Raw genomic sequence first — 15712 nt, 5'->3', positions numbered from 1 at the left:
TTTTTTTTTTTAAAGACAAAACACACCAAAAACAGGAGCAATTTGATTTTCTTCCCATCACTAGTTGTAAAATTTTAAGATTTGCATTTCAGGGTCCTGAAAGGGGTTCATAACAGTTTAAGGATGTTGCTCAAATATTCTTCCAGTAACAAAAACTAAGCCGTTATTTCACTCTCTGTAGCATTCAGTGGAAACATATATTTCATTTTTACATATTTTTACAGGTGAGGCTCAAAAAGGTCCTTTAAACATCGGAAGCTATGCAAGATAAGAGGAGGTTTCTACCTCTGAAAATGTGGTCTGAAAGCTGCAGCTTCAACGGCTGTAAATAGCACTTTATGTCTATATACATTCAGATTTTAACCTCGAATGTTCCTTAAGCGTTTCACTTGGCTTTCTGTGAGTCCACATTTTGCCAGCCACTGGTCCAGCTGTGCTGGGGCCTCTGCTGCTCCTCAAATAATGTGGAGAGGCACATGGCTTTCCCTTAACTTGCAGGAGGACTCTGCTTCTGCAGCAGTCCTTAAGGCCTGTTCTATGGGGATTTTAGTGAGAAGCCAGGCTTCTTGTTAGTAGCCACCAAGTTGTCACTTGTCCCAGCACTCCTGCATCTGAGTGGTTTAGTCTTACATGTGACAGGAGAGTGGAGGCAGCTCTCTGTATAACTGATCTTCAACTTCATAGAGAGGATGTGCTTCTGGAAAGTAGAGATTTATGGGTATAAGCTCCCTGCCAAAGTGATTGCTTTAATTGATAATAATAAAAAAATAACCCCAATGGCTACTAGAATCCTTCCATTTTGAAAAAAAAATTAATCATCCTACATTTCCCCTGGTGCTGCATGGGAAGAACAAGTTGCAAGCCCTGGTTTGGCCACCTCAGCATGGGATTCAGCACTGGAGGTGTTTTTGGGCACAGCCCCTTTCGCATCACTCCCTGCTTTGTAACACCAGACAGAACTGTGCCTACCTTGTGGATTTGTGGATAACCCTTTGAGATGCTAGAGCATGGATGAAGAATGTAGTCCTCCAGCTCTGTTTCCTAAGGGAAAAGATGGTTCCTAGGACTAGGTACTTTATTGTTACGTAATGCAAAATCTAATTTGAAAATGTCTGTTTCTGACTTAAATTTATTATCTACTAATCAGGAATTATTGCTTGTTCAAAGATCTCAGAGTTATTTGGTTATTTAGAGCTTTTTCTTCTTGGTTTTTCATCAATATTTTATGTTTGGCATTTTGCTGTCACTTACATATAGCTTTGAAAATGGAAGCATGTAGCAGATAATCAGTTTAGAAGGAGCAAAGCCAAAATGTGGTAATTCAATTTACACCTGTATTTAACATTCACTCTCTCATTTAATATCATACTCAATTAATGTAATAAATAGGAAATGGTACACTGCCTGCCATCTGGTTCATCACTGGAAATTTAGCTTTAATGAAGGGTTTACCAAGGACCTTGACATGCAGATGAGCTCCTTATATGAAGTTCTGGTTTAGAAAACTGTTTTCTGAGGAGGATATGTCATGTTGTAATACAGAACATTATGTAGTTACATAACTCAGGCTAAGTCAGAGCTATTGCAGATCCAGGTTTCTCAGACTTAGAAAGCAGAGAATGATGTGGCTCTTTCCTGCATTTATCTGCACCATTAGATGCTTCCCTCTGCCAGTAGGAAAGTTCATCTTTTGGCTTCCAGGAGCCCAAATGAGAGAATGATTGCTATAATCTATTGTTCTCCCTTTTGGAGAAGCTACACAACAAAGTGAAAGTAATGAGTTCAGGATCAACACTTGAATTTGGTCATTTGTGGACCACCTTAATCAGCATTTTCACGTCTCGCTCACCTTCCTGTATGACATCTTATAAAAGAAGCAAAATATTTCCCTGCATTAGCTGTTACAGCCCTACTAGTGATTCTGATTGTCAACAAAATAATTTCAAACATTTAAATATTGAAGCTATGTATTTGTCATCTGAGTTTACTTAAGATTTTCCTTTCAATATTTTTCTCTATCCATGCATTTCTTGTATTTTTTTTGCCCCTTGAAATCCACCTCTTCACATAGAAGTTCTTTGATTCAGTGACTACAGATACTGTATTGAAAAAAGCTAGGCACTTTTTTTTTAAATTTACACAATAAAAACAGCTGCTGAGTTCCCTCTTGAGAGGGACTGAGAATGTCTAGTTCCTCTCCTAGCAGTGCTGTTGGCAGGTACAAAGCATGTCTGGGATTTGAATGGTTATAATGGTTATACTTATTATACTGAGACTCCTAAAGCCTCAGAAATTTTAGGGGATGGAGAATCTAGAAAGTGCAGATGTCTGAAACATGTCATTATGATGAGTGCACACTGTAAAAGCCAAGTCAAAACGAGTTCAGAGAGATTCTAACAGCTTCTTTGCATGCACCACATTTTAGATGGGTAGCTCTCACAAAACTCTGAACATTTCAGTATTCATTAAGTCACATGGAAACACTTGATTTTTTGCTAGTGTTTATAGAGTTTTATACAAGAAGATCTTAAAATTTTACCTTAAAATTATTAGTTTTGTAAACACTAGACTTGAATGTATATAGTTGCACTGGTCACCAGGGTGTGAGGGAGATACCTATAGACAACACTGACCTTGATTTGCTATGGGGCAAACATGCAGTCTGAGATGCAGCTTACCAGTTTGGAGAGGGGCTGGAGGAGAAGGGAGGAGCTGCCTTCCACAGCAAAGGACTGCAAAAAGACTGGAAGCAAAAGAGTGAAATAATATTCTTTGTCCTTAATTTAGTGAGTTCTTAGTATAAATTGAACTTTTCATTGTTTTTTTGCATTTTTATCGTTTTTATGTTTGCCTTTTCAATAGGAAACCTTGGGATTTTTAGGGTTTTAATATTGTTGTCACTCACTGAAGTTGCACTATTTAATTGTTGTTAAATGTTCTGAAGGCTCTGAACTCCTAAATGGAGTTGATGTACGCAGTAAAGGTCCAGCAGAAGAGGAGGGTTGTTTTTATTGTAAAAATTATGACAATCAATTATTAATAAAATATAAAGACAACATGGTGATAAAATTATAAAATTAGGATTTTGAATGATTGCTGTACTATTCATTGACTTTTTTTTGGAAAAAAACTTGAATGAGTTGGGTTTTTTAATTGTTCAGAATTTATTCTAGTCACTGCAAAATTGTTCTTTTTTTAAACTGTAAATCAAAGGAAAAAGAAATTCTCCACAGATGTTGTATGTGTTTGATGTATTAGACACATTTTTGCAGTATACTGCCTGAAACCTAGGGAGTTCATTAACTCACAAGCTGCTGCCTGGGAGGGAAGCAGTCATATTTCCCAAGCTGGTCTGCCTGTCCCCTGGCTGGGGGATGTGTTAGGGCAGCCTTTGTCCTCCCTTGTATTTGGCTGGCTCTGGAGAAAGGGGAATTCCTTCAAACTGAAGGGCTGTTCCTGCTTCTCCCCTGACAGCATCTGTTATTTAATTAACCTGATAGTCTGTGGCTTGCTGTTTCCCATTGTACAGGCAGGGATGACGACAGATGAGAGCTGGTGCTCTGCAGCAGTCCCCAAGACCCCAGCCCACAGTCACTGGCATTAGCAGAAACTTCAGAGAGAGGGACAAGGTCCACAGCTTTGGGAAAGAATCAGAGTTACAACCTTTCACCCTGGGCAAAGCAAAGCAGTTGTCTAAATAACATTTGCTCTGTGAGGGACCTCTCTGGGAGTGTTTTTGGACACATCTGTCCCAGCAGAGCACTGCTGCAGGACTTCAGCAGTGAGAGCAGGGCAATGAGCCTGGGCACCAGTCAAGTGGGATTCCTTAAGGATGTTAATGCCACCCCTCCCAATTAGCCAAGAAAGGCAAATAAAGCAATACAGCATGGCAAGAGATGTCCAAACCTCATCTGTCATCTGTAAGTCATCTGTATCTAGTCTCTTGCCATTAAGAAGAGTCAGTAAAATACCATCTCTCTGGATTTCCCTACCATTGATCTCCAGAAAAGAGGCTCCACTCAGGGGAACTTGAGCCTTCTCTGTGACTATCCTGACACAGCGAGCTTTAGCATCATTTGGGGATTTGAGCTGTGACTGTGAATGACAGAAAATCTCATGGGTATTCTCAGTGGGGAACTAGCTGAAAAACCCTGAATGAGGAGGTTGTGGTTGTTTGCAAAAGATACAGGCAGCACTACCATCACCTGCTTTCTCCTGTCACTCCTGGGATGGATCACTTAAATTCACTGTGGCTCATTTTTCCTCCCCAAAAAGTGAAGCTGGTTTAGAATTTCATAGCCCTGAGGAGAAATAACATCCATAACCTTGAGCTATAGTCTGTCATACTCACCGGTACCTGACTGGGATTTCAGACATTGCTTTTGGTCTATAAAATGTGAAATGGTTTGCTTGTGAGACAGCCCCCACTCCCCACAAGCTGCTGCTGGCATCCAGTTCCTGGGGACACCAGGTGGAGCAGAGTGTTTGCATTAGGAAGGATTCATCCCCCTCCTTGATGTAAATCTCTCACTTGCAAACTCCTTCCACCTCTGGATCTGTGGGGGCTTATGAGGAATTGCTGCATTCACATTACAGGAGATTTACCAAAACCCCAGTAATAAAGGATGCTGAGAGTCAGAGATGGGTTTTACTTCTCTGTTGTTGTTTGAATTGCAACAAGCTAATTTGGGAAATACCAGCCACTATAAACTATGAGATGCAATCACCAAACAGCTGACAGTGACCTTCTTGAGTGCAGTGGTGCCTGCTCCCATTCCCTTTTCCTTTTGATCCTATTAGCAATGTTTCAGCCCATGTCACTATTTTCTGAAATGAAGGTTCAATATTTGAAGTAACTTGGAACAAGTCATTGTCTTCTAATAACTGCATTAAAGAGAATAGTTTCATCATTTACTCTTTCATGTACTAGGAGTAAAGGTGTAGTGATCCATTCTGGTAAGATTGCCTTCCTTTACGCCAAAGGGTGTCAAACAAACAACCAAGTTTGCACTACTTTGTAGAAAACTACAAAAGGGCTCCAATGGGAAAAAGATTGCTGTCAGACATTGTTTTATGTTAAAAATACAGTTCTTTTGTCTAATGATGAACTGCAGTGAATTCCAGAGGGAGGGATTAATAGATGACATTTACATTCATTCGTATATTAGAGGCGTGTATGAAAAAGGAATAAAAAAAATATCAAAGGAATGTGTACTGATAAAACTGTGGAAGGTTGCTGCTTTTATTTCAGATCAGAAGAGTTCATGAATCCAGAGCTCATCTCTTTTTTCCAAATACATGTCTACTAAGAGATAATACCTTTCTCTAAGAGCTTCATTTTTCTTATTAAAATAGAACAGTTTTTTTGCTTCAGGTGTTATTTTCTTTTATATCTGTGATGAGTGTAAATAAGGTAATGGAATAACTGATTTACAGTAGCTGTGATCCGGCTCCTCCTTCGAAAATGCAAATAGTTCCTCTGGTATTGGCCTCATGAAGACTAATAGCAGTAAATACACAGAGCCTTGTAGTAAATGCAAAGTCAGCCTTGGCTCAAGCAAAGGCCGGCTCCAGTATTTTAATTGGCATTAATTCTAATTACTTCATGGCACATCCCTGGGGCTTTTTCATTCTGTGTTGCCATGATGAAACACATGGCAGATGCATTTCTCGGTCTGTTAGCACCTTGCAATGAGCCATTAACACGTTACTGTTTTCTTCCTCTGCGTCTTTCTCCCAGGAATTATGTCTGACCACCAGTTTGGAAACCAGTTCATGTGCAGCGTGGTTGCGTCCCATGTGAGCCATCTCCCAACCACAAACCTCAGTTTTGTCTGGATTGCTCCACCTGCAGGGACGGGCTGTGTCAACTTCATGTACGTATACACGCCAAGCCATGAGCAGATAATCTCTCTGGAGATAATGAAACGATCTAACCTGCTCACACTCTGGATAAAAGAGTCAGTCAGAGTACACTGCCAAGTGTAGACTTTAATTTGAAGTAAGAATATTGAATTCTTCCTGGCTGAAGAGTTTCTGTGCATATTAGGACTTCTTATTTTCAAAGCATGTAGGAAGTCTAGCATTTAATTCTTCTCAGTAATTAATCATATCATTGATCCTTTTAAGTATATAGATCATTTGCACTGACCCAGTCTTTTAACTATTGCATTTAATATGAGTTAGGACATCACACAAATATATTATTCAGACTGTAAGCATCAATATAAAATGCAAGTATTTGAGAGTAGCCATACTCAAGTATTTATTCTTAAAAACACTCTCAACTTCTGCTGAAGCAAGGATAACCAAGAGGGTTTTTTGGTAATTTGTTTTAAAGATACAAGTTACCATTTGATGATTTAGTACCAAATAAAGTTCCAACAAAATAGCTTAACTTGAATTATTAGCATATATATTACTATGTTTTACCTTCAAGTAATTTCTAATGATTTGTCCCAGAATTGTGATAGACCAGATTTGAGTGAGAAAATACACCAAGAATGCAGTCAAAAGCAGAAAATGTTTGAAGCTTGACATTTTCAAAGAAAAAAAAAGGCAGACTGCTCCCTAATTCAACAAGTGAATAATTGCAGCATTTCAGAGACCTTTTCTGTGTTTTTGTGGCTGTCTGTTGTCAAAACAAACCTTCTTCTGAGTATTATTCCCTTTCAATCTATGCTGGGAAGCAGCAGGTAAGTGCCCCACATAACCAGGTCATTTTACTGCTGTAAAAAATAAAAAAATGAGCAACTGACTTCTTTGAGAACATAAGTTGTTGATGGTGAGCACAGTACCTGTAGATTGATTTACCTGTGGCTTTGATATTTCCCCTTACCTACATAATGCACTTTTTTTGCCTGTACTGTCAGGATACATTATTTATTAGCTGTGATGGCAATGTCAAGACATTTTTGTTTCTAGCTTTCTTGTCTTCTAAACATCTAATAGTAAATTGAGAAAAAAATTGTCTTTATGAGTGGTACTGAATTGTGAGAGTGTATTTGCTGTATATACAACAGTTGTATATACCTTGAGGAAATCTGTCAGCTATGGGGTTTATACGTCCTTTAATTCCTTTCTAGAGATAGTTTTCTTTGTTGATCAAGTTGAAGCAGCTAAAATTTGAGCTACCTGTACATCTTCTCTGTGTACTCTTGCTTACTCCCTTTCTTTCTTGAATTTTTTGGTTTTCCTGGCATTCAAGAAATAATTGTTGAATTGTGGTCCTAACTTGCACAGTGACTGTGAATGTATTTGTTTTTGAGAAGTAATCCTCCATTGTGAGTTTTGAGGTCAGTGTCTAACCAGTCAATCATTTTCCTGTGGCCAATTTTTTCCATGGTTTTGTAATGGGTTTTTGTTCATGTTTGCCATTGTTGAAGAAGAGCTGACAAATAGCTCTACAGAAATACAAATACTACTATGAATGCTGATTCTTATTTCTCAGTTGAAGGAAATATATGGAGGAGAAATATGTTTTACCTCTAATCCTCCTCCTCAATTTTTCTTCAGCTGCCCACACTTTCTTGCCTCAGTTGGTGTTTCTCCTGCTTACTAAATCACAAGTTGCAGTAAACAAAGCTATTTTTGTTGTGCACTGTTAGCCTGCCTACCTTACCCAGTTCCCTGAATTCAAGAGTTCCAGAGGACTCTATCTTGTTCGTCTTTCTTTTTGCCTTTATAGCAAATAATAAACAAGATATTTTTAACACTGTAAATTTAACATAAAGTTTAAATTTAGTATAGATTACATTTAATATATAAATTGAATTATTTTTTCTTTAACTAGTGTAAATTGAAAGTATTTACAAAAGACACCTGAATTCATAGACTCTGACAAGAGTGCAGTATAGGTAAGCACTTCCTATACTGTTTGTTGCCAATATGTCTGTGATTCAGATCAGCTCATTAGTCTTTGACCTCTCTGGGGATGGATAATAAGGTTATTAATTAACATTAGCTTTGACGTGCAATTTTTGAGTGTTGATACCTCTCCCTGGACAATTCTCTGAAGGAACTGGACAAAGGTTACCAGGCAAACCTCTCACAGGCCAATGCACAGATAGCTTTTATTAACTGCACAAACTGTTGACTGTTCTGGCTTCCACTGTAATGGTGGAATTCGGTGGATGCGATACGGAGAGGTCACAACCCTGTAAACATCGTGGGCAAAATTCCCATTCTCTTCATCTGTGCTTTTTGGTGTGTTCCTCTAGAGCTCAGTCCTGAAAAAGAAGCCGTCAGAAACAAGATTCGTGCAGTGATGCTGCCAGCCTGTTCTTCCTTCTAGCTCTTGTATCCATTGGTAACCAAACAAACATGACAAAGGAGTTGAGATATCAAGATACTAAGTTTCATAAAATCAGTAGCCTGGCAGACCATTTATACCAGTAAGTCTAGACATTCCCAGCAACAATCCTGCCTGCTACAACACAATTTGTTTATAAACTGCCAGAAATATTCCTCCTGTAAATCTGTCAGTCTCCAGTTCCCAGTCTACTCTGCATTTCCCAGTCACAGTGAAGGAGGATGGCTCCTGGCCACATTTAGGTTACTTAAAAAGCCAGTGAGGGACACACAAGGTATTGCTGTGTTCCAGGAAGGGAGGACAAGGAAAACTTTCATGTTCTGGGATAAAGGGATGTAGGAAGGCTGTGGGGAGGGATGTGGGGCACAGTTCTGCAAGGAAGATGAGCTAATTTCTGTGTATGTGAGATGCAGGGGCACAGAAAATTGGGATTCACACCTCACACACCAGCTTGCCAGCACAGCTCTCAGCTTCTTCCCCACCCCACTGGAATATTCCTCATCTCTGCAGTTTGATGCAGTCCAGTTATTTACATTGCACACAGCTCTGTGCCACTGCCGGCTCTAAATGCAAGGTTACCTGATGGAGCTTTGCATCTTTCCTTGGCTCAGTGTTTCACTCAACAAGACTGCTCCCCAGTTTCACCAGGAAAAGGGATGATGTAGAGCCCTGCGCTCCATGGGGTGGCTGGAGCCAACCTATTTCTGTGCAAAATGAGGCAATAGCCATTTTTTTACACGAGTTGTGTGCAAACTTATTTTCACTCTGTTGGGTTTTTTTTTCCTTGAAGTACTTTATTGTGGCTACTAAATAAATATTAAAAGTACCTTTTTATGAAATACACTTCTAAGAGAAACACTGAAAGCTGTTGGTGTTCCTGTAGTACATCTTGGTGTAATTCTTCAGCATGTTTTCACCATAGATACCTCCAACTGAGTTGAGGAAATAAAAGCTAAAGTGCATCATTTGTTGCAGAATAGTTTTCTTAGCAATAACTTAGGACTATGTTAAATAGGTATTGAGCACCAGGGCCTCCCAAGCAAATTGCCAGGATCTGTAAATGCTCTCTACCACCACAAAATAGTAGGTCCTCCTTTACACTAACAAGTAATTTCTCTGATTGTGTGCAAATTTGTAAAATATTATCTTCATAATCCTTCAGCTAGGTTTCGCAGTTTGTAATTTCTGCTCTAAGCTCACACTAACCTAGTTAAAGCTCAGCCTGACAGCAGGGATAATAATGGCTGTTAAGCAGGGTGGCATGCTGGGCTGCATCTTAGGTTGTTAAGCCTGTTGTTTTATAGATGGCTTAACTTACTAGTTTGCAAAAGTGATAAAGCTGACCTAAATAGCAAAAGCATATTGTGTTTTGACCACCAGTGGGGTTTATTGCCGAAGTTCCAGCTATTATATTAAATAGAATTGTAGGCTGTAGAATATACCTAGAAAAATAAGTATTTATCTTATGTAACCATTTATGTCAGTCACTGAACAGGTGTCTAATAATTATGATTGTGTCTATATATTCACTATAACTTCTAGTAACAGAAGACTGGACTTCTGTAAAGCTGTCTGCCTGAGTCTGTAGGCAGTGTCTAATAAGCTAGTAAGTACTAAAAGGCCCAGTCACATCTTTTGTGACACTAATTAGCACAGCTTATGGTGCAAACGGCTCAGTAGGAATGGGAATAGCTGTGGTGGTGTCCCCGTATGAAGACAGAGGTAAGAGAGCTGTGGTGGCTGAGGCAGGGCACTGGTACATTGCTTCTGTTGAGGCAGCAGCAGCTGATCCTCAGCGCAGCTCCTGGAAAAAGTCTGGGACTGAATGCTGAGGCAGACAGCTGAACTGTTGGAAGGTATTTTCAAGAAAGATGTGTTGTTCACTGTGAGCATGCCTCTGCCCATAATCACTTCAAGTTACAACTTCTTTCTGGGAAGTTTGAAGTACCCTGTTCCAGAACCAGTCTTCTCATGCCCATGTGTTTAAGCCTGTTTCAGGAACTGGCAGTGGTGTTAATGCATGAACTCAAAATATCATGCTGTACAAACACTACAGAACATAAAGACTGTGATTGAGAGACTTGGTTACCTATTTAAAGCATTTATAGACAGCCTATGATAATAAGTATGGAAATATTGAATAAACATCCAAGAAGATTACATGCTTTGCTATATTAGTCCTCTAGCCAGGGTGGGAAAGGTCTCTTGTCTGAAGGAAACTCATTCCCCTGGTAAACCACTTAGCTAAACTGGCATTTAAGACACTGTTTACTGTGGTTTTTTCAGTTGTTTGTAAGAAATACAAAGGATAAACTTCAAGATTAAGTACACAATTATGTTTGTACACAATGATAACACACACCAACAATAACATAAAAGTAAACAGAAAATAACATCTATCAGAGTTGAGGTCCCTTAGGTCCCTTGCATTTATATATAATCAACTCGTAATTATATGGTCATGTAAGTTTTCTCCCTCACATTCGTGTGATCACACAGAATTGTACACTGAAATACATTGTTGTTCGCAGCACCCTAGTTGCTGCCGTGATCTGAAATCTGTGCATTCAGTTGAGGAGTGTGCCATAACACATATGGAAACCTTAATGTACAGACAGCCTTGACTTTGGGGTTTTGTAAAGAAGCAGCTCCCTGCTTCAGATAAATGCTGCATTCCTCTTCCTACTCTTTACTGCAACAAAAGGGTGAAGCCAGATATTCCATAGCACTCTTTGTGATATTGGTGTGGACTCTGGATCAGGGATTGTGCAGGCAGCACCAAATAAGAGACAGTAATTGTTTACAGTCAGGGTAGTTCCAACATTAGCCCAGTGTTGCAGTCATTTTTATTTTTCCATATTGCTTATAACTTATGCCTTGTAGAAAAAAAAAAAAGTGATCAGTAATTGTTCCTTGCTGGTGTGTCAGTCTAGTGGAACTATGAAGAAAAATTACTCCTTTGCTTGGTTTTCCACTTCCCTGGGTAGAGGCATTGTTGTGCCGTCAATCAACATTATGTGTAATATTCTGAAAATCACAAGCCAATATTTGATTCCTATCTTGGCTCTGCTCTCATGTCCCATTTTGATGTGGTGCCCAGATTACCTCGTTCATCTTCTCTGTTTGTTAATTTCCAGTGCCATGCAAACAGTGTGCATGGAATCATTGTGGCTCCTCTAACTATGACCTCAAACAGCAAAGATTCATCTGACAATGAAGAATTAGATTTAACTTGTCTGTTAGTTTTGTCTGTTTTGTGTAAAGCCGACAGAGGTGACTAATGAGAAATTGTGGGTGTTAACAGAAACATTTTTAACAGAAGATGGTAACACAAAGGGTATTGTTGCTGCCTGTTCTGAGCTTCTCCTCCCCAAGACACTTGCCTCTGCCATGTGCTCTGAACTCCTTTGTTCCAAAGAGCAGGCAAAACCAAATGTAACTCAAACTCTTTAGCAGTGTCTGATTGGCCGGTCACCCCAGGTCTGCCCCCAGTCCTCCCCTGTCCCCTTCTCCGAATAAAAGAAAGGACCAAGGCAGGGCCCGCGCTCTCTGGTTTTGCAACTCTTTCTGCGAACATCTCTTGTTGTCTGTTTCTTTTGAAAGCTTTTAACTGCGGGAAATTAGGCAGGTTGAGAGCTGTATTTCTCCCTCTTTGCTTCTGCTGGTGGTATCAGCTTTGCAGTTACCATTTGCCGCTTTTGGAGCTACTGAAATGCTGGATTGCCCGTGCTACCTCTCTAGGTTGCTCGAGGCTTTCTAAGGCATTGAACCACGAGCCTAGCCGGTAAAAAAGCTGAAAGGATACCTCCACAGGGTACCATGATGGTAAGTATTCAAAAATGTTCAGAGCAAAGCAACAAAACCATGAGAGAGGATGAAAGCTGGTTGCACCTAACTTTCCACCCCTTAAGGGGGGTTTTCAGTTGTTTTCAACTGGATATAGGATATGTAGGTAGGTATTTATGTGAGCTGCATGTCTGTAAGTCCCCTGAGGGTTAATGGATGTGCAGTCTGGTTCCACAGACATCCAGGGTCTGACATTCAGTTCTACATCCAGGGAGAGGTACCTGCAGGGCTAGAAGGTCTCTATAGCTCTACTAGCTTCCTTACGATATTTCAAATTATTTTAACACTTCTAGGCAGTAGAATTAAGACCTAGATCTCCACTGACCAGAATGGATCACTAGCTACATAGTTTGCTCATAGACCTTTATAAAGGCCTATATTTTAAGATTTTTTAAATGTGAACTGGAATCCCACCCAGACAGACTCAGCTGCCTAAACGTAAGCATCCTGTACCAACTAATGAAAATTATTTTTTCCTCCCCACCACCCTTAACAGTAAGTAATTTTTCTGTGTCAAGAATTTCCAATGAGTGGGCTATTCAGCAGTTGAAATCTGCTAAAGGGTATGAATAAAAATGGCAACTTTGTAAAGTTCATAAAATCTTGCAATTTTTTTCCTTTTTCCTTGGAGGTGAAATTTGTTTTATAATATTCTCTCAGATGACTGATACTCCTATTAAAAGCCCACTTTAATGAGAGGACTGCTCAGTTTTTAACCTTGTTTCCAAGTTTGTAGACAGCAGGCCATTTGTGATTTTAGACTCCTCACGCTGTGTAATAGGTATAAGAAAACAAAGCCAGAAAAAAAATGGTTATGTGAGCATGTATTTAAAGTAAAAGCACAGGAAAATTCTATTGGCGTTAGTTGAACTTAATTCCAAAGACAAGCAAGAAACATAAAATGCTACTTCTGTCAATGTTGTGCAATGCCAGAGTAGAAACTGCAATATTATACAATATTAGGATGGTTTCTTTTCTTTGTGTGATGGAAATTTATTAAATCACATACTTGTAGTGTATGATAGCAGAAGGAAACTCAGTATAGCCTTTGGCTTCTCTCTTAAGGTTTTCTTGTGGCTTCATATAGGACTCTGGCACCTCCTGCATGAAATAAAATGAAATTTAGTCATTTTCTACTGGTATTATGTAAATAATAAAAAGGTCATGGTGAGAATTACTTCCCTTCTTACAAATGTTCATTTAGCAATTCTAGAAGCAATTCTAGAGATTGGATTTTACTTTCTTCCCTTTCTGCACAACATTCTCATTATTTTTGTGCATGAGACCATCAATTCACAACCTGTGAATCAGTTATCAGTAATTGTGTTTAAAATTCGTACTTGAATTTTGATAAAAATATCTCTGAAATTTACCCTCAGGGTGATTTTTCAGAATGTATTTTAGTTCATCAACAGCATAAACCTTTGTTTCATTCAAAGCATTGCTTTGTCTTCCCCTTTTCTCAAAATGGCTTAATTTTGAAAACATGATTGGAGTACAGAATATATTGCACACATACCCAACATTTTGTCTCCACTAACAGGCTTTCCTCTGTATCAGAGCAGTTGAATGAAATGTCTTTTGCCAAGTAATAATGAGAACAATAACAAACCTTTCAAAATGATATCCTGAAATAGCCACAAACCAGTTTGGGGGAGTTGTTTTGGAATGTTAGCTATAGAAAGAGTGAGCCCGAAACATGTGGGGAACCATTCTCTGCAGGTAGCTATATAGTGCATAAAACACGAATACAAGCAAAAGCAGAGGACAATTGTAAGAGATGTTATAGAGAGATAAATTGTCCATGCAGACAAGCCTGTAAAACTAAATACCGTGTCTGCATGGAAGTCCCTGGTAATTCTGGAATGTCTCCTGGTGGACTGATCATTTCAATGCCATGTCTTAAGCAGATAATGTGTCCAGTGCATGAATGAGCTGGAGTTAAGTGCATTGTCTTGTTTTGGGGAAGTCCTTAACTTCTTGCTAAATGCCTTGGTGAAGAGCTCAATCCTGCAGGGTGCTGAGAACTGGCCTTGACCCAGCAGAGCAATCATGCTTGTTCATGCTGTCATCAAAGGCACAGACAACACTTTCTGTATTTTTTAAAATTCATGCCTGCAGATTATTTGTTTGAATTCTGTTTTGTTTGTGTACACAGGCAAGGACATATAAGGATGTTCTGACCATATTCTCCATTCACACAAATTAACTTCTTTTTCTCACCTTGTTTATTTGGAAGAACTTTAATAGAGTGATCTACAAAGTATTATGTAGACATGCAGTAATATTCAGAATTCTCCCTTTGTCTGTATAACAACAGTCTCCTCACAGTGAGTTCTAGTAAAAGTTTAAAAACAAAAAAGAAAGGAAGCCTAAACTTGAAGATATCAAAAACATTTGTTCAGCTTTTGCTGCCCTCCTGCTGGGAAGTTTTGAATTTGAGTGTTCAGAATGACCATGACCTCAAATTAGCTGACAGAATGAACTCTCTTGTACAGCAGAGTTATCACCTAGAAGAAGGCTTGAAGATGCTACACTATTATTCAAATAATAATACATTTTTATTTAAAAGCATATTATTGAAGTATTTCATGTACCATTTTGTGGCTGTTGTTGCTGATTAATGGCTGTTTTCATTACATATTTTACAGGTACCATGGCACTGTAACATTATGTTTTTGGGTTGATGGCATTGTTTTCTGTATTGTTTTGGAGTGGCTTCAATCTTTTTAGTTCTTACTAGAAATGTAACAAATAAATTTTCTGTTATAGCCTTCCGAATATCCCTCTTAGATGAACATAAGCTGTTTAGCACAAGTAGTAATGTACATTCATTTGAGCCATTTTCTGTGAAAAATGCATTTAAAAAGTCTTAAAGAGTAAGAAGGTCTCCATCAATCTCTGTGATTTCCCATCCAAATAGGGAAGAGTTTAAAATAACAAATTTGAAGAAATGAATAATGGAAGAAAGTCATTCTCTGTCTTTATTTTCTGTACCTCAGTAGTCTGAGGTAGAATTTTGCCCACATTGAACACATTGCTGCAGTCAGGAACTAAAAACATGCTACACAAATTCAGCCAGCTCCTATCACCATTAGTGTTTATGCAAAGCATTATAACTTATATGAACAAATTACTTTGCAGAACCTACTTACACATTCAAAGAGCAGTGTCCTAAACATCCTAAAATACAAAAAATAAACAATAGAAACACTTCCAACCAATATCACAGACAGTTTGGCAAAGCAGTGAAGATGTCAGGGCCATAATTTGAACGATGGTTTTAACACGCAAATAGAGAGAGAATATGTATGGTGAGTTAAGCTGCATAAAGCTTTTCTTCTAAATCCAGATGTAGGCATTAACTCACATATTTGAGATGGCATGCTTATTTGCTAAGTGCAAAGATGGCTAGAAAAAGGCTTTCCTGACTGATGATAAAAGCTGGAGTACTCTTTAATTTTGGTTACTGCCAAGCTTATTTCAACAACCACAATAGTTATTTGGCTTCATACCAAGAAGTGGCAATACAGTACTTACATGTCTATGGATCAA

At 38.8% G+C, this 15712-nt stretch overlaps 1 protein-coding gene across 3 annotated transcripts in view; it reads left to right on the top strand.

The window, feature by feature from the left end:
• The window catches only part of RELN (reelin), a 276304-nt gene that overhangs the window by 72553 nt on the left and 188039 nt on the right, over window positions 1-15712 (top strand). For all 3 annotated transcript variants that reach the window (XM_068994382.1, XM_068994372.1, XM_068994390.1), the window contains exon 3: window positions 5741-5876. In XM_068994382.1, the coding sequence (XP_068850483.1) occupies window positions 5741-5876 (136 nt within the window). The remainder of the gene's footprint in view (window positions 1-5740; window positions 5877-15712) is intronic.

This window comes from Aphelocoma coerulescens, chromosome 1A, assembly GCF_041296385.1.
Source record: "Aphelocoma coerulescens isolate FSJ_1873_10779 chromosome 1A, UR_Acoe_1.0, whole genome shotgun sequence".
Taxonomy (NCBI): Eukaryota; Metazoa; Chordata; class Aves; order Passeriformes; family Corvidae; genus Aphelocoma; species Aphelocoma coerulescens.
The sequence above is the reverse complement of the archived record's forward strand: the minus strand, read 5'-3'. Positions and strand labels throughout refer to the sequence as shown.